Source organism: Kogia breviceps, chromosome 13, assembly GCF_026419965.1.
Source record: "Kogia breviceps isolate mKogBre1 chromosome 13, mKogBre1 haplotype 1, whole genome shotgun sequence".
Classification (NCBI taxonomy): Eukaryota; Metazoa; Chordata; class Mammalia; order Artiodactyla; family Physeteridae; genus Kogia; species Kogia breviceps.
In genome coordinates, this window is record NC_081322.1 from 5,389,267 (window position 1) to 5,407,224 (window position 17,958).

At 40.3% G+C, this 17,958-nt stretch overlaps 1 protein-coding gene across 4 annotated transcripts in view; it reads right to left on the minus strand.

Moving 5' to 3' along the window:
* MEI4 (meiotic double-stranded break formation protein 4) overlaps positions 1-17,958 on the minus strand; it is a 241,143-nt gene that overhangs the window by 60,625 nt on the left and 162,560 nt on the right. For all 4 annotated transcript variants that reach the window (XM_067011282.1, XM_067011285.1, XM_067011284.1 and 1 more), the window contains exon 4: positions 11,991-12,122. In XM_067011282.1, the coding sequence (XP_066867383.1) occupies positions 11,991-12,122 (132 nt within the window). The remainder of the gene's footprint in view (positions 1-11,990; positions 12,123-17,958) is intronic.

Genomic DNA, 17,958 nt, shown 5'->3' on the forward strand with positions numbered 1-17,958 from the left:
GCTTTACAATGTTGGGTTATTTCTGTATAACAAAGTGAATCAGCTATATATATACACATACCCCCATATCCCTTCCCTCTTGAGTCTCCCTCCCACCCTCCCTATCCCACCCCTGTAGGTGGTCACAAAACACTGAGCTGCTCTCCCTGTGCTTTGCACTAGCTATCTGTTTCACATTTGGTAGTGTGTATATGTCAATGCTACTCTCTCACTTCGTCCCAGCTTACCCTTGCCCTTCCCTGTGTCCTCAAGTCCATTCCCTACGTGTGTCTTTATCTCCTGTGCTGCCCCTAGGTTCATAGGAACCTTTTTTTTTTTTTTTAAGATTCCACATATATGTGTTAGCATATGGTATTTGTTTTTCACTTTCTGACTTACTTCACTCAGTATGACAATCTCTAGGTCCATCCACCTCACTACAAATAACTCAGTTCTGTTTCTTTTTATAGCTGAGTAATATTCCATTGTATACATGTACTACATCATCTTTATCCATTCATCTGTTGATGGACACTTAGGTTGCTTCCATGTCCTGGCTATTGTAAACAGTGCTGCAATGAACATTGTGGTACATGACTTGTTTTGAATTATGGTTTTCTCAGGGTATACACCCAGTAGTGGGATTGCTAGATCATATGGTAGTTCTATTTTTAGTTTTTTAAGGAAACTCCATACTGTTCTCCATAGTGGCTATATCAATTTAAATTCCCACCAAAAGTGCAAGAGGGTTCCCTTTTCTCCACACCCTATCCAGCATTTATTGTTTGTAGATTTTTTGATGATGGCTATTCTGACCGGTGTGAGGTGATACCTCATTGTAGTTTTAATATGCATTTCTCTAATGATTAGTAATGTTCGGCATCCTTTCATGTGTTTGTGGGCAATCTGTGTATCTTCTTTGGAGAATGTCTATTTAGACCTTCTGCCCATTTTTGGATTGGGTTGTTTTATTGATATTGAGCTGCATGAGCTGCTTGTAAATCTTGGAGATTAATCCATTGTCAGTTGCTTCATTTGCAAACATTTTCTCCCATTTTGAGGGTTGTCTTTTCGTCTTGTTTATGGTTTCCTTTGCTGTGCAAAAGCTTTTAAGTTTCATTAGGTCCCATTTGTTTACTTATGTTTTTATTTCCATTTCTCTAGGAGGTAGGTCAAAAAGGATCTTGCTGTGATTTATGTCATAGAGTGTTCTGCCTATGTTTTCCTCTAAGAGTTTTATAGTGTCTGGCCTTACATTTAGGTCTTTAACCCATTCTGAGTTTATTTTTGAGTATGGTGTTAGGGAGTGTTCTAATTTCAGTCTTTTACATATACCTGTCCAGTTTTCCCAGCACCACTTATTGAAGAGGCTGTCTTTTCTCCACTGTATATTCTTGCCTCCTTTATGAAAGATAAGGTGACCACATGTGTGTGGGTTTATCTCTGGGCTTTCTATCCTGTTCCATTGATCTATATTTCTGTTTTTGTGCCAGTACCTTACTGTCTTATTTACTGTAGCTTTGTAGTATAAGCTGAAGCCAGGGAGCCTGATTCCCCCAGCTCCATTTTTCTTTCTCAAGATTGCTTTGGCTATTTGGGGTCTTTTGTGTTTCCATTCAAATTGTGAAATGTTTTTTTCTAGTTCTGGGAAAAATGCCACTGGTAGTTTGATATGGATTGCACTGAATCTGTATCTATAGATTGCTTCGGGTACTATAGTCATTTTCACAATGTTGATTCTTCCAATTCAGGAACATGGTATATCTCTCCATCTGTTTGTACTGTCTTTAATTTCCTTCATCACTGTATTATAGGTTTCTGCATAAAGGTATTTTGTCTCCTTAGGTAGCTTTATTCCTAGGTATCTTATTCTTTTTGTTGCAATGGAAAATGGGCGTGTTTCCTTAATCTCTCTTTCAGATTTTTTATCGTTAGTGTGTAGGAATACAAGAGATTTCTGTGCATTAATTTTGTATCCTGCTACTTTACCAAATTCATTGATTACTGTAGTAGTTTTCTGGTAGCATCTTTAGGATTCTCTATGTATAGTATCATGTCACTGGAAAAAGTGACAGTTTTACTTCTTCTTTCCTAATTTGGATTCCTTTTATTTTATATGATTGCTGTGCCTAACACTTCCAAAAGGATGTGGAATAACAGTGGTGAAAGTGGGCATACTTGTCTTGTTCCTGATTTTAGAGGAAATGTTTTCCGTTTTTCACCATTGAAAACGATGTTGGCTATGGGTTTGTCATATATGGCCATTATTATGTTGAGGTAAGTTCCCTCTATGCCTACTTTCTGGAGAGTTTTTTTTTTTTTTTTTTTATCGTAAATGGATGTTGAATTTTGTTGAAAGCTTTTTCTGCATCTGTTGAGATTATCATGTGGCTTTTATCCTTCAGTTTGTTAATATGGTGTATCATATTGATTGATTTGCTTATATTGAAGAATCCTTGCATTTGTGGGATAAACCCCACTTGATCATGGTGTATGATCCTTTTAACGTGCTGTTGGATCCAGTTCTACTAGTGTTTTGCTAGAACTAGTAGAATGAGTTCCTCCCTCTGCTATATATTGGAAGAGTTTGAGAGGGATAAGTGTTAGCTCTTCTCTAAAGATTTGATAGAATTCACCTGTAAAGCCATCTGGTCCTAGACTTTTATTTGTTGGAAGATTTTTAATCACAGTTTCAATTTCAGTGCTTGTGATTCATCTGTTTATATTTTCTATTTCTTCCTGGTTCAGTCCACAAGGTTGTACTTTTCTAAGAATTTGTCCATTTTTTCCAGGTTGTCCATTTTATTGGCATAGAGTTGCTTGTAGTAATCCCTCATGATTCTTTGTATTTCTGCAGTGTCAGTTGTTACTTCTCCTTTTTCATTTCTAATTCTGTGGATTTGAGAGTCTTCTCCCTTTTTTTTCTTGATGAGTCTGGCTAATGGTTTATCAATTTTGTTTATCTTCTCAAAGAACCAGCTTTAGTTTTATTGATCTTTGCTATTGTTTTCTTCATTTCTTTTTCATTTGTTTCTGATCTGATCTTTATGATTTCTTTCCTTCTACTAACTTTGGGGTTTTTTTGTTTTTCTTTCTCTAGCTGCTTTAGATGTAAGGTTCTGTTGTTTATTTGAGATTTTTCTTGTTTCTTGAGGTAGGGTTGTATTGCTATGAACTTCCCTCTTAGAACTGCTTTTGCTGAATCCCATAGGTTTTGGATCACTGTGCTTTTACTGTCATTTGTTTCTAGGTATTTTTTGATTTCCTCTTTGATTTCTTCAGTGATCTCTTGGTTATTAAGTAGTGTATTGCTTAGCCTTCATGTTTTTGTATTTTTTACATATTTTTTCCTGTAATTGATATCTAGTCTCATAGCATTGTGGTCAGACATGATATTTGATATGATTTCAAATTTCTTAAATTTACCAAGGCTTGACTTGTGACTCAAGATATGATCTATCCTGGAGAATGTTCCATGAGCACTTGGGAAGAAAGTGTATTTTATTGTTTTTGGATGGAATGTACTATAAATATCAATTAACTCCATCTTGTTTAATGTGTCATATAAAGCTTGTGTTTCCTTATACACTTTCATTTTGGATGATCTGTCCATTGATGAAAATGGGTTGTTAAAGTTCCCTACTTTTACTGTGTTACTGTCAATTTCCCCTTTTATGGCTGTTAGCATTTGCCTTATGTATTGAAGTGCTCCTATGATGGGTGCATAAATATTTACAAATGTTATACCTTCTTCTTGGATTGATCCCTTGATCATTAGGTAGTGTCCTTCTTTGTCTCTTGTAATAATCTTTATTTTAAAGTCTATTTTGTCTGATATGAGAATTGCTACTCCAGGTTTCTTTTGATTTCCATTTGCATGGAATATCTTTTTCCATACCCTCAACTTCAGTCTGTATGTGTCCCTAGGTCTGAAGTGGGTCTCCTGTAGACACTATATATATGGGTCTTGTTTTTGTATCCATTCAGCCAGTCTATGTCTTTTGGTTGGAGCATTTAATCAATTTACATTTAAGTTAATTATCAACATGTATGTTCTTATTACCATTTTCTTAATTGTTTTGGGTTTGTTTTCATAGGTCTTTTCCCTCTTTTGTGTTTCCTGCCTAGAGAAGTTCCTTTAGCATTTGTTTTAAAGCTGGTGTGGTGGTGCTGAATTCTCTTAGCTTTTGCTTGTCTATAAAGATTTTAATTTCTCTGTCAAATCTAAATGAGATTCTTGCTGGGTAGAATAATCTTGGTTGTAGGTTTTTCCCTTTCATCGTCTTAAATATGTCCTGCCACTCCCTTCTGGCTTGCAGAGTGTTTGCTGAAAGAGCAGCCGTTAACCTTATGGGGATTCCCTTGTATGTTATTTGTTGCTTTTCCCTTGCTGCTTTTAGTATTTTTCCTTGTATTTAATTTTTGATAGTTTGATTAATATTTGTCTTGTAGTGTTTCTCCTTGGATATATCCTGCATGGGACTTTCTGTACTTCCTGGAGTTGACTATTTCCTTCCCTATTTTAGGGAAGTTTTGAACTATAATCTCTTTGTATATTTTTTCAGACCCTTTCTTTTTCTCTTCTTCTTTTGGGACCCCTATAATTTGAATGTTGGTATGTTTAATGTTGTCCCAGAGGTCTCTGAGATTGTCCTCAATTCTTTTCGTTCTTTTTTCTTTATTCTGATCTGCGGTAGTTATATCCACTATTTTATCTTCTAGGTCACTTATCCATTCTTCTGCCTCAGTTATTCTGCTACTGATTCCTCCTAGTGAATTTTTAACTTCATTTATTGTGTTGTTCATCACTGTTTGTTTACTCCTTAATTCTTCTAGGTCCTTGTTAAATGTTTCTTGTATCTTCTCCATTCTAGTTCCAAGATTTTGCATCATCTTTACTATCATTACTCTGAATTCTTTTTCAGGTAGACTGCCTATTTCCTCTTCATTTGTTTGGTCTGGTGGGTTTTTACACTGCTCCTTCACGTACTGCGTATTTCTCTGTCTTTTCACTTTGCTTAACTTACTGTTTGGGTTCTTCTCCTTTTTTCAGGCTGCTGGTTCATAGTTCCTGTTGTTATTGGTGTCTGCCTCTAGTGGGTAAGGTTGGTTCAGTGGCTTGTGTAGGCTTCCTGGTGGAGGAAACTGGTGTCTGTGTTCCAGTGGATGAGGCTGGACCTTGTCTTTCTGGTGGGCAGGGCTGGGTCTGTTGCTGTGTTTTGTGGTGTCTGTGAACCTAGTATGATTTTAGGCAGCCTCTCTGCTAATGGATGGGGTTGTGTTCCTGTCTTGCTAGTTGTTTGGCATGGGGCGTCCAGCAGTGGAACTTGCTGGCTGTTGGGTGGCGCTGTGTCTTAGCATTGAGACAGAGATCTCTGGGAGACCTCTCACCAACTTATATTATGTGGGGCTGGGAGGTCTCTGGTGGTCCAATGTCCTGAACTTGGTTTTCTCACCTCAGAGGCCCAGGCCTGACACCAGGCCAGAGCAACAAGACCCTGTCAGCCACACAGCTCAGAAGAATAGGGAGAAAAAAATGAAAGAAAAAAATAAGAATAAGAAAAAAAAATTTTAAAGATAAATAAAAATTATTAAAATTAAAAAATTATTAAAAGAAAAAAATTAAAAATAATTTTAAAAAAAGAAGAGACCAACCTAACCAATAAACAAATCCACCAATGATAACAAGCGCTAAAAACTATATTAAGATAAACATAAAAATCAGAAACATGTCAGTCTCTGACAGCAAGCCTCAAGTCTACAGTTGCTCCCAAAGTCTACTGCCTCCATTTTGGGTTGATTCATTGTCTATTCAAGTATTCCACAGATGCAGGGTACATCAAGTTGATTGTGGAGATTTAATCCACTGCTGCTGAGGCTGCTGGGAGAGATTTCCCTTTCTCTTCTTTGTTTGCACAGCTCCTGGGGCTCAGCTTTCATTTTGGCCTTGCCTCTGCGTGTAGGCTGCCCTTCGGCTTCTGTTCCCTCCCAGACAGGATGGGGTTAAAGCAGCAGCTGATTAGGGGGCTCTGACTCACTCAGGCTGGGGGCAGGGAGGGGTAGGAATGCAGGGCGAGCCTGCAGTGGCAGAGGCCAGAGTGACTTTAAACAGCCTGAGGTGCACCGTGTGTTCTCCAGGGGAAGTTGTCCCTGGATCACGGGAACCTGGCAGTGGTGGGCTGCAGTCTCCCGGGGGGTGTGGGCAAGTGGACAGTGACCTGTGCTCGCACACAGGCTTCTTGGTGGCTGCAGTAGCAGTGTTAGCATTTCATGCCTGTCTCTGGGGTTCGAGCTGATGGCCGCGGCTCGCGACCGTTTCTGGAGCTCATTTAGGCAGTGCTCTGCCTTCTGTCGGCAGACAGAGAAGGAATCCCTTCTCCTCGTGCACGCTGAAACAATGGTCTCTTGTCTCTTAGGCAGGTCCAGACTTTTTCCTGGACTCCCTCCTGGCTAGCTGTGGTGCACTAGTCCCCTTCAGGCCATGTTCATGCAGCCAACCCTAGTCCTCTCCCTGGGATCTGACCTCCGAAGCCCAAGCCTCAGCTCCCAGCCCCCCACACCCTCCGGTGGGTGAGCAGACAAGCCTATCAGGCTGGTGAGTGCTGGTCGGCACTGATCTTCTTTGCAGGAATCTCTCCGCTTTGCCCTCCGCACCCTGTTGCTGCGCTCTCCTCCGCGGCTCTGAAGCTTCCCCCTCCGCCACCTGCAGTCTCCGCCCGCGAAGGGGCTTGTAGTGTGCGGAAACTTTTCCTCCTTCACGGCTCCCTCCCACTGGTGCACGTCCCATCTCTATTCTTTTGTCTCTATTTTTTCATTTTTCTTTTACCCTACCCAGGTATGTGAGGATTTTCTGGCCTTTTGGGAAGTCTGAAGTCTTCTGCCAGCGTTCAGCAGGTGTTCTGTAGGAGTTGTTCCACATGTAGATGTATTTTTGATGAATTTGTGGGGAGGAAGGTGATCTCCACATCTTACTCCTCCGCCGTCTTGAAGGTCCCTCCCTGTTGTATTTTTTAGATTAAGTTATATCATATCTGTCTTTCTCTGTCTTATTTCACTTAACATAATCCTCTCCAAGTCCATTCCTGTTGCTGCAAACAGCAAAAGTTTATTCTTTCTTTATTGCTGAATGGTATTCCAGAGTGTGTGTGTGTGTGTGTGTGTGTGTGTGTGTGTGTGTGTGTGTGATCACATCTTTATCCATTCATATCTTGCTGAACACTTAGGTTGCTTCCATAACTCAGCAATTATAAATAATACTGTTATGAGCTTTGGGGTGCAGGTCTCTTTTCTAATTATTGTTTTTCAGATATATACCCAGGGGGTCATATGGTAGTTTTATTTTTAGTTTTTTAAGAAACCTCCATACTGTTTTCCATAGTGGCTGCACCAATTTACATTCCCACCAACCATGTACGAGGGTTCTCTTTCCTCCACATCCTCACCAACATTAGTTATTTGTTGTCTTTTTGATGATAGCCTGTCTGACATGTGTGAGATAATATCTAATTGTGGTTTTGATTTGAATTTCCCTGATGATTAGCTATGTTGAGCATCTTTTCATGTGCCTGTTAACCATCTGCATTTCCTCTTTGGAAAAATGTCTATTCAGTTCTTCTGCCCATATTTTTATTCCAGTCGTTTGGTTTTTTTGATGTTGACTTGTATGAGCTGTTTATATATGTTGGATATAACCCCTCATCAGTCATATCATTTGCAGTTTCTCCCATTCTGTGGGGTTTTTTTTCATTTTTCTTTTAACACACACATATGTGTGTGTGTGTGTGTGTGTATGTATGTATATATATATATATATAAATAGCTGTCTTTGTCCTTATATGCTTATTCCATTTTTTCTGTCATTTCTGGTTCTGTTTCTATTAACTGATGCTTTTTCTCATGGCTATGAGTTACACATTCTTTCTTTTTCACTTGCGTGATTTCTGAATGGATGTAGACATTAATGATATCATATTGTAAAGCTTCTGTATTATGTTGTTCCAGCAGGCAGCTAATCTAGCTGTGAATCAGCAAGAAATCTTCAAGGTGTGTTTCCAAGCTCTGTTAGAATCCCTCCAGCATAGCCTTTTCCTAGAACTATAAAGTACTATACTGCTAAGTTGTAACATTTTGAGGTCTCTACTGAATGCCTTATTAAGTAAGGTCTTGCCATTATATCTGGATAGAATTTGGATGGTCCCAAGCACTGTGTGAGGTCTGGCCATTATGTAGCTCACAATTTCTTTGTAATGTTTCTTTCCTGAGTAGTTTTTCTTTGCTTGGCCTTGTGAAGTGTCCTCCCACACATGTGCAGCTTAGTATTCAACAAATGATCCAGAAAACCTCTGCTCAAATTTCCTGAGTTCTTCTTTTCAGGGTTTTCTTCTCTCCATGACCCCGACCCAGAAATTCTCTGCATCAGTTCTCTGGAACTCCAGTCTCTGCCCCATCAGTTCAGTGAGACTGCTGGGACTTGGCTGGGCTTCACCTGTGCCACAGTCCAGAAAGGGCCTCCAGGCCAGAAGTCAAGGCAATCATGGGGTTCACATAGTTTGCTTCCCTTATTTCAGGAATTGCAATTTTGCACTGCCTGTTGTCTGAAATTCACTAAGTCATATATTTGTCCAGAGTTTTAGCTGTTTACATTGGGAAGGCTACTCTGTTAACAATGAACTTTATGACTTTTAAAATACTTCTTAATAAAACTTCCGAGAAATTTTATTTTTAAAAAATAATTAATTTTATTATGCTTTTTCCAAAAAATCATCTTAATATGCAAGTTTGAGATGCAAATCACTAGTAAGAGTTGAATGCAGTTAATGCAATAAAGTCAACTTCTGAAATGTTTCTCCATGAATCAATTTCAGAAAATAGTTAATGTTAAGTTTTATATCAGAGGTCAAAATGTATACAGCAATGACCTATATGTCCAACAATAAGACTATGTCTAAGAAACATAAAGAAAACTGGAAAGTCCAAAAATATGTAGTATGACTTTAATATTTATATTTTTATTTATAGTTTTTTTTGCATAATCCATATTATATATAATATATATTACTGTTTATATCTGATGAAAAATTAAATCATTTAAGCCTGACATTTATAATAGTCAGCTAACATCTAATATTAAAATAAAGCTTGTCTTCTTTCCTTGTTTGTACATCTGCCTCTCCCATTCCACAGTACTTTTCCCTGAGTCCCTGTTCTCTTTCTGACTATGATTTCATGATTGCCATACAGTTATATTCCCCTAATTTTTATGTATGTCCCCGCCTTTCCCTCAAGCTTTAATTTCATATTTCCATCTGCCTATATTTAGATTACTTCAATGTTTCCTCATATTCAATATATACAAACTCAATTTTTTCTGCTCACAAAGAAGCATTGCTTCCCATTTACCTAATTCTTCTTAGTGATATTTTTCTTATCTCTTAGTTTTATAATATTAATTTTTGCACTGATTCTTCTCTCTCCTTCACATTAAATCTTTTCTTGAGTCCTCTGGATAACACTTGTTATATACAAGTGGTTATTTCTACTCCTGCTTGTGGAAGCCTTATTACATTGCGAGTCCCGAATAAATAGCTTCCCTGCATTCATGCCCTTTGCCCTGTATTCCCTCCTAATCTGATGCCATCTCTTACCACCACGTTACTGAATTTCTGAGCTTTACATGTGATAGACTCCTTGGACTGACTATATCATTAGTCATTCTATCATCCTTTGAGAGTAAAGAAGCTGAAAAAGCATAAAACTACATTTTCTATACATCCTTGATGCTAGAGTTCTGAATATGTTGTTGGCTTAGAAATAAATGCACTCACAAAAACTGAATTAGTTGAAACGGAATCACATAATGAGACAGGACAACACAGGGTATATATCTGGCTGTTGTACATTGTAGCAGGACTTCTTTATGGACCCTGTGTCTGTAGTAGTAGCTCCTTGAGTCAGCAGGCAGCTTCCTGGTTATGATGGCAAAGGCAGCAATTCCTTTGGAGCCTATTCCTATTCAGCTGGGTAGTTGCAGAGGTCATTCATGAAAGTACGGCCTAGTCTCTTCTTCAACAATTCCAGAGCTATTCATGTATCCTTTTCTGCCTAAATTGACTGGAGTGAATTCTGTTATCCATTGTTAAGAATGCTGATGAATAGTTTTCTTGTCTTTAAACAACGATACTAATATCTTGAAGGGTTACTAAAAGGACTGAATGGGACAATTCGGGTAAAGCATAACACATATTACCCGCCAAAAACTAGTTATTGTTGTTGTGTTATTGTTACTCTTATTCTAAAGTGGCTTAACAATCAGAATGCCTGGGTTTGAATTATGGCTCTTAGCATATGTTCTTTCTGCAACCTTGGTCAAGTTGATTAACTGCTCTAAGGCTTGACTTCTTTATCTATAAACTTGGTAAATAATATAACTACTTCATGTATTTTGGTAAAAATTAAATAAGAACATGTAAATAAAATTTTCTTTTCTGTGTTTTGTTATTCTCCACACAAATCTGATTCCATCAAACTAATTTCCCACGTTGCTTCCTATTTTTAATGCCATGACATCACCTTGTCTCCTCAGAATTCTGGGCACACTTTTTAAAACTAACACCCAGTCTCTCAACATTATGTATTCCCTCCTTTTCAATTCAAATCCATTTTTCAAGCTGTTCCTTTTTCATGAAATCTTTTCAGGGACTTGCAACCTACCTTGATCACTTCCTTGATCTTGGAGCTCCTACAAACGGCACCATGCATTTTAACACTTCCATTGTTTTTTTTTCCACTAGTAAATGTGCCTTATTTCTTTCTCAAATGGATTTTTATAGCTCCTTGAGATCAGTAACAACTACTTTTTTTTTTTTCTGGTACGCGTGCCTCTCACTGCTGTGGCCTCTCCCGCTGCAGAGCACAGGCTCCAGACGCACAGGCTCAGCGGCCACGGCTCACCGGCCCAGCCGCTCCGCGGCACGCGGGATGCCCCCAGACCGGGGCACGAACCCGCGTCCCCTTCATCGGCAGGTGGACTCCCAACCGCTGTGCCACCGGGGAAGCCCCAGTAACAACTACTTTTTAAAAATATATCTCACAGAGCTCTTACAAGGGTTCACCATTTAACAGTCACTTGAAAAACTGCTGACTAGATGATTTACCATGACACTGAATGAATTCAAGTAGATTATATAATATTTTGGAATATGTTATTAAATGTAGAGAACTTAGATGTAACAACTTGGTTAAAAGCATTTAATATTATATAAATATATATATATATTTCTCTTATTAATTTTTTCTCTTTCCCCAAACATTTCTGTCTCTGATTTCCTTTATTTGTGTTTAATTCTAACCACAGAAACAATAATATTAAGTGAGCTGAGAAAGTGAACACATAAGTTGCCACTGTCAACATTAAAACATGGGAATGACTTCTGTTCCTTAGACACATTTGTCATCAGTGACATGAGATTTTGCACAGATAAAAGAGCCTTGTTTTCAACCTTGGATGCACACTGGAATCATCTGGAGAACTTCAACAATACCAACACCTGCGTCTTAACCCCCGAGACCTCCATTTAATTGAATTGGCAGATGGCTTGGCAATGGAATATTTAGAGTTGGCCACATGCGTGTCATGAGCAATTAGGAATAAGAACCGCTGGTCAGAGGCCGTTCTCCATTTACCATCCTCTCCTGCTCACTTTCCTCTCACTGCTTTGCTTTAGGAACACACTGCCTTCTTGGAGAGGTTTAAGGCCATTCCTTTGCCATCACTAGTGACACCTTTGGCACATATATACCAGTAAGGATGATAAAATGGCATTATTTTGAAAATTATGTTCTGAAAATATCTGTCTGTAATTTCAGCAGGCAGCAACAGTATTCATGTACATTAGAAGTAAGGTAACGACTAAAATATCAGCCTGGCAAAAAGAGACGGGAGGAGAAAGGGAAAGAAAAGTCCACAGCTGCATTAACCACAAAGGAAAGTTACAGTGTCAAGTTACATGTACCTGATTGGTGGTGCCCAGATCATCAGCGAAGCTGTTTACTTCTGACAGAAGCAGAGGTATTATAGATTTTCTCAACAGGCTGCAACTTCCCAGGGTGACCAGACTCTGAGAGACATAATGCTGCACCTGAAACTAAAGATCAAAATGAGTAGGTTTCTAATTTCTATCAAGTTAGCTCAAAATACATTTAAACACGTGTCTTTAAGCACTTTCTAAAATTTACTGTTGAGCTCCATGCTGCAGGGAGTACCAAAAGTGTCAACGTAATTCTGGGTCAGTCTCAGGCAAAACTGTGAAACAGACAGATTATCATAATAGAAGTAATGACATTTTATAGCAGTTAATATTTTGAAATGTGCGACGAGGTGCTAAAATGGAAGTTTTAGCTGAAGAACCAAAAGATCATATCATTTAGATGGAGTAGATACAGAATGAATCAAGATGATAAAACAAGACTCTCAAGCCCTTGCCCACGAAAGATATTGGGTGGGCCAAAAGGTGCCTTCTTTTTTTTAAGTAAAAATAAGACACAGCTTTCATTTTCCCCAAGAACTTTATTGAACAACGTATTCACCCTTTTGCTCCACTATCGTCTGCCATTTTTCAGGCAACTTCATAATTCCATCTATCCAAAACTTTTAATCTTTTTGAGCAAAGAACTGTCCCAGGTACCTTTTACAGTCTTCCAGGGAATGGAAAGTTTTTTCCATTAGGAGAATTTTGTAAAGACCTAAATCAATGGAAATCCAAAGGTGCGATGTCTGGTGAATACGGCGGATGAATCAGAACTTCCCAGCCAAGCTGTAACAATTTTTGCCTGGTCATCAAAGAAACGTGTAGTCTTGCGTTATCCTGATGGAAGATTATGTGTTTTCTGTTGACTAATTCTGGACACTTTTCATTGAGTGCTGCTTTCAGTTGGTCTGACTGGGAGCAGTACTTGTTGGAATTAATCGTTTGGTTTTCCGGAAGAAGCTCATAATAGAGGACTCTCTTCCAATCCCACTATATACACAACACCACCCTCTCCGGATGAAGACCTGCCTTTGGTATGGTTGGTGGTGATTCATTTCACTTGCCCCACGATCTCTTCTGTGTGCCACATCGTTGTACAGTATCCACTTTTCATTGCCGTCACAATTTGTTTTTTAAAATGGAACGTTTTCATTACATTCCAGTAGAGAATCACATGTGGAAATATGGTCAAGAAGGTTTTGTTCACTTAACTTCTGTGGAACCCAAACATCAAAGCGATTCACATAACCAAGCTGGTGCAAATGATTTTCAACGCCTGATTTGGATAAGTCGGATTTGAATATGTCGGCTATCTCCCGTGTGGTATAATGTCTCAATTATTGTTTCGATTTGATCACTATCAACTTCAACTGGTCTACCCGACCGTGGAGCATCATCCAGCGAGAAATCTCCAGGAAAAAACTTCGCAAACCACTTTAGACACGTTCAATCAGTCACAGCACCTTCTCCACACACTGCACAAATCTTTTTGTGTATTTCTGTTGCATTTTTACCTTTCTTGAAATAATAAAGCATAATATGCCAAACTGTTGTTTTTTTTCCTTCCATCTTCAATTAAAATGGATACACAAAAATTCACCAATTTTGATGTCTTTTTTTTTTTTTTTTTTTTCCGGTACGCGGGCCTCTCACCGCCGTGGCCCCTCCCGTTGCGGAGCACAGGCTCCAGACGCGCAGGCGCAGCGGCCACGGCTCACGGGCCCAGCCGCTCCGCGGCACATGGGATCCTCCCGGACCGGGGCACGAACCCACGTCCCCTGCATCGGCAGGCGGACTCTCAACCACTGCGCCACCAGGGAAGCCCCTGATGTCTTCTTTTTAAAAGCACGTTGATATGACACCTGTTACATACAGTCTTAACAAAATTGTTTCGAATTAAGTTAAAGACAACTAAGTGCTACTAAAGCCCATCGTACAGAAAAAATTCAAACGAACCTTTTGGCCCACCCAATAGATATGGAGATATAGAGGTAGAGGTGGATAAACAGGGTGAGAGGAAAAAGTTTGAAGACATTTTTTTTTTTTTTTTGTGATGTGCGGGCCTCTCACTGTTGTGGCCTCTCCCGTTGCGAAGCACAGGCTCCGGACGCGCAGGCTCAGCGGCCATGGCTCACGGGCCCAACCGTTCCGCGGCATGTGGGATCTTCCCGGACCGGGGCACGAACCCGTGTACCCTGCATCGGCAGGCGGATTCTCAACCACTGCGCCACCAGGGAAGCCCTGAAGACATTTTTGAGGAGAGTCCCACCTCCACGTTGCAGAGGGACAGGTGTGGGTGTGGGCATGGGTGTTTATTCTCCACTAGTCCAAAGTCTAAAGTCACAATGTTTTAGAGTGAGGAGAAAGAAATGTGGGACTCTGAATTTTCATCTAGAGTCAGCAAAAGAACTCGTCATTAAATAAATTTCAAAGGATTGTGGGAGACAATAAACTATATCCCCTATAGTTAGTAGGAGAACGGCCATTTGATTATAATTCACATTAAGTTGCATATAACTCATATCCGGAATTTCATTAAACCTTTCCTTTAATATATCTGGGAGAAATGAGGCTTCATGGAGTATCTCAAAACACAGAAACAGCATCTGCCTTCCATTGTTCTCTATGGGCTTAAAATCAGATTGAGGAGACACTGCTTTTATATGTAAAATGTATAAATGACAATGCTTAAATAACTAATGCCATATGAAACTAGGAAATGCCATCTGTGTCCTTTACGATGTATACTTAATATAGATATTTCTCAAACTGATATTTTAATAATATACTTTAACTTTAAAAGTTAATCAGGGCTTCCCTGGTGGCGCAGTGGTTGAGAGTCCGCCTGCCGATGCAGGGGACGCGGGTTCGTGCCCCGGTCCGGGAGGATCCCACGTGCCGCGGAGCGGCTGGGCCCGTGAGCCATGGCCGCTGAGCCTGCGCGTCCGGAGCCTGTGCTCCGCAACGGGAGAGGCCACAACAGTGAGAGACCCGCGTACCAGGAAAAAAAAAAAAAAAAAAAAAAAAAAAAAGTTAATCAGTAACACTAAGAAAGTGAATGGATTATAGACTTCATAAGAAATTTCTATTATAAATCTGGACATGCATAACTAGCTGTTAATAATAATTTCTGAAATCAACTTATCGAATTTAAAACTAAAACCACATCAGTTTATTATCATAGAAAATCATAGTTATTTATCATTGTTATTTCCTAACAATGTAATTAGCTAAGACTCCCATCTTTTGTAACTCTCCAGTATGACTTATTAGATGTCACATGTTTTACAACATTTTAATTTGTACCTGAAAAAAGAGTACTTTTACCTCAGCTCTAAAAAACTTCGGTTGAGTATTCCATTGATGCTTTAATTGTTTATTTATCTTTCTTCCTCAATATTTAATCTTTAGGAGATAACTTAAAGAGAAGGAAAATTTCACCATAGACGGAAAGAGACTTTACGGAATGGGGATGAAACGGAAGTGTGACCCAGGGCAGGCTGCAGGCTCTGGAGCCCACCCGAGCCAAATCCCAGCTCCATGCTTACTAACTTGTACTAACAACTTACTTCACCTTCTGTGTCTCAGCTTACACATCTGCAAAACGGTGACTGGGACAGCACCCACTACATAGAGTCGTGCATATTAAGTTAGACAGCAAAACTGATTAACACAGTGTCAAGCCCCTAGCAAGTGCCCAGTAAGCGTTAAATGTTATAAGGTAGGATAATAATGTAAAGGCATTGAAGGTTATACGTGTAATTCACTGACCCTTAAGAAGTTAAATACCAGAAATAAAATCCATTTGTCTAGAGTTAACACAGTCCTTTTAGAGGACATTGCTGAGACGGAAAGTTCACCACGAAGAGATTTTTCCACAATACAGCTATGAAATGTGACTGTCTCCCCAATATGACTGAGGTTCAAGCGAGAGCAAAGACTAAGTATAGAGCCATTAAGGTGATTTAAAATTCTGTGAATATTGTTATAAAATGGTCTCTCTTCTTCCTTACATTTTTTTTTTTTTTTTTTTTGTGGTACGCGGGCCTCTCACTGTTGTGGCCTCTCCCTTTGCAGAGCGCAGGCTCCGGACGCCCAGGCTCAGCGGCCATGGCTCACGGGCCCAGCCGCTCCGCGGCATGTGGGATCTTCCCGGACCGGGGCACGAACCCGTATCCCCTGCATTGGCAGGCGGATTCTCAACCACTGCGCCACCAGGGAAGCCCCTTCCTTACATTTTAATTGTCACTCGCCCTTCTGTAAATGCAGTGGAACTTGGAGAGAGGCTGACGTGAAGGCCCGGGCTCACATGATGCATGAGGCAACTGCAGCGGAAACCACGGAAGGACGTGCCGCACCCACACCGTCATTTTCTGCTCTAGCACATCTTGCTGCCTTTCAGGGACAGAGGAGCTAGAAATACATTTCCCCAGATTCCGCTGCAGTTAGGATTCTGGATGAGGCTTGAGTTCTGCCCATTGGAGCACTCATTTGAGAACCGGATTTGGCAGCGCATTAAGGAAGAAGAGAAGCGGCCTCAGGGCACGCGTTTTGCTGGCGCGGACTGTAGCAGAGGCGGCACAGTTCTGGCTTATCCTGCAGCTGGTCCAGAGGCTTCCTGCGTTTCCAGGTTCTTAATCCTAGTAGAAGCAGCGGGATGCTATCTTGGTGACCCACGGGTTTAGGGAGTCGTTGCTGTAAACTCAGTCTTCGCGAAGGTGCTTGGATCTATTATACCCACCTGGAGGATTCACAGAGCTCAGTGCCACGTTGAAGTCTTGAAATATTCAGGGGTGGAAATTCCTATCACATGCCCAATAAATTTGCCTCTTTGACCCGTCCAGGACATTGAAGGATCTTGGAGGGTAACCGTGAATTATCACAAAATTAAGCGGGTGGTGTTTGTAATGACACAGTGCTAATTACTGTTCCAGATGTAGCTCCCTGCCTCGGATACATATTAGACAGGTCTTGATCTGGGGGGTTTGCATTCACCTAGGAGACAGCAGGGCACTTTTCCTGTCCTGTTAAGGCTATGTTAACTTGCTGGCTCCGGGCCATTATTTAATAGTTCATAGAATTCTGATCATTGAAACCTTCCACGGGACATCGTGCTGATAGGGCAGGGGTTTCAAGGGCCCTGGTAAATCACATGCATTGCAGAGAGGGAACCCCAGAATTCAGGTGCCTGATACACTTGGGCAGTTTCTGGGTCCTAGGCATGTTGGAATACACCCCTGAACTGAAAAACATGTTGCTTTAGATGTACTTACTATCACTAATAAACAGATACAATGCTTGATGGGTCTCTGGATACTTGAGGCAACATATATCTCTTTGGTTTTCTACTCAGATGCATATATTGAGAAACCACAAGGCTGTGAACTTTGAGAAGGGCCCAGAGGAGCATATTAAGATCTCTAGCTGGTCTACGTTGGGGAACAAGAGGCTCTGCCACATGGACCTTATGACCAGTAAGAGCCAACATTCCCGGAGCTCATCAGCTACACCTGTAGCTGACCCTGATGAGACAATCACAAGGGCCGGGCGGGCACTTGGGTTTGGGAAGAAAGTCATAACTTTCTTGACAAGTAAATATTACCCTTTATAGAAAAAAGAAAAACTCCTTGCTTATGCTGTTTGGCCCCAGTAATGACTGAATGAGTGCCTGATAGTGGGACACCAAGTGACTATACGCCCAGAGCTGCTCATCTGAACTGGGTGTTACCTAAGGCTAGGCATACACAGCAATACGCCATCATCAAGCAGTTGTACTAGATACAAAATTGGGCTCAAGCAGGAACTAAAAACAGAAGTAAATTTTCCTTGAACAGTGAGTTCCCACTAGAATACCACTTCTTATAAGGCTGAGTGATAGGAAACTTATGTTCTAAACCAGTGACCGATATCTGATGCTCTTTTCTCCCACATCCAGAATATACAGGTTCAGGAG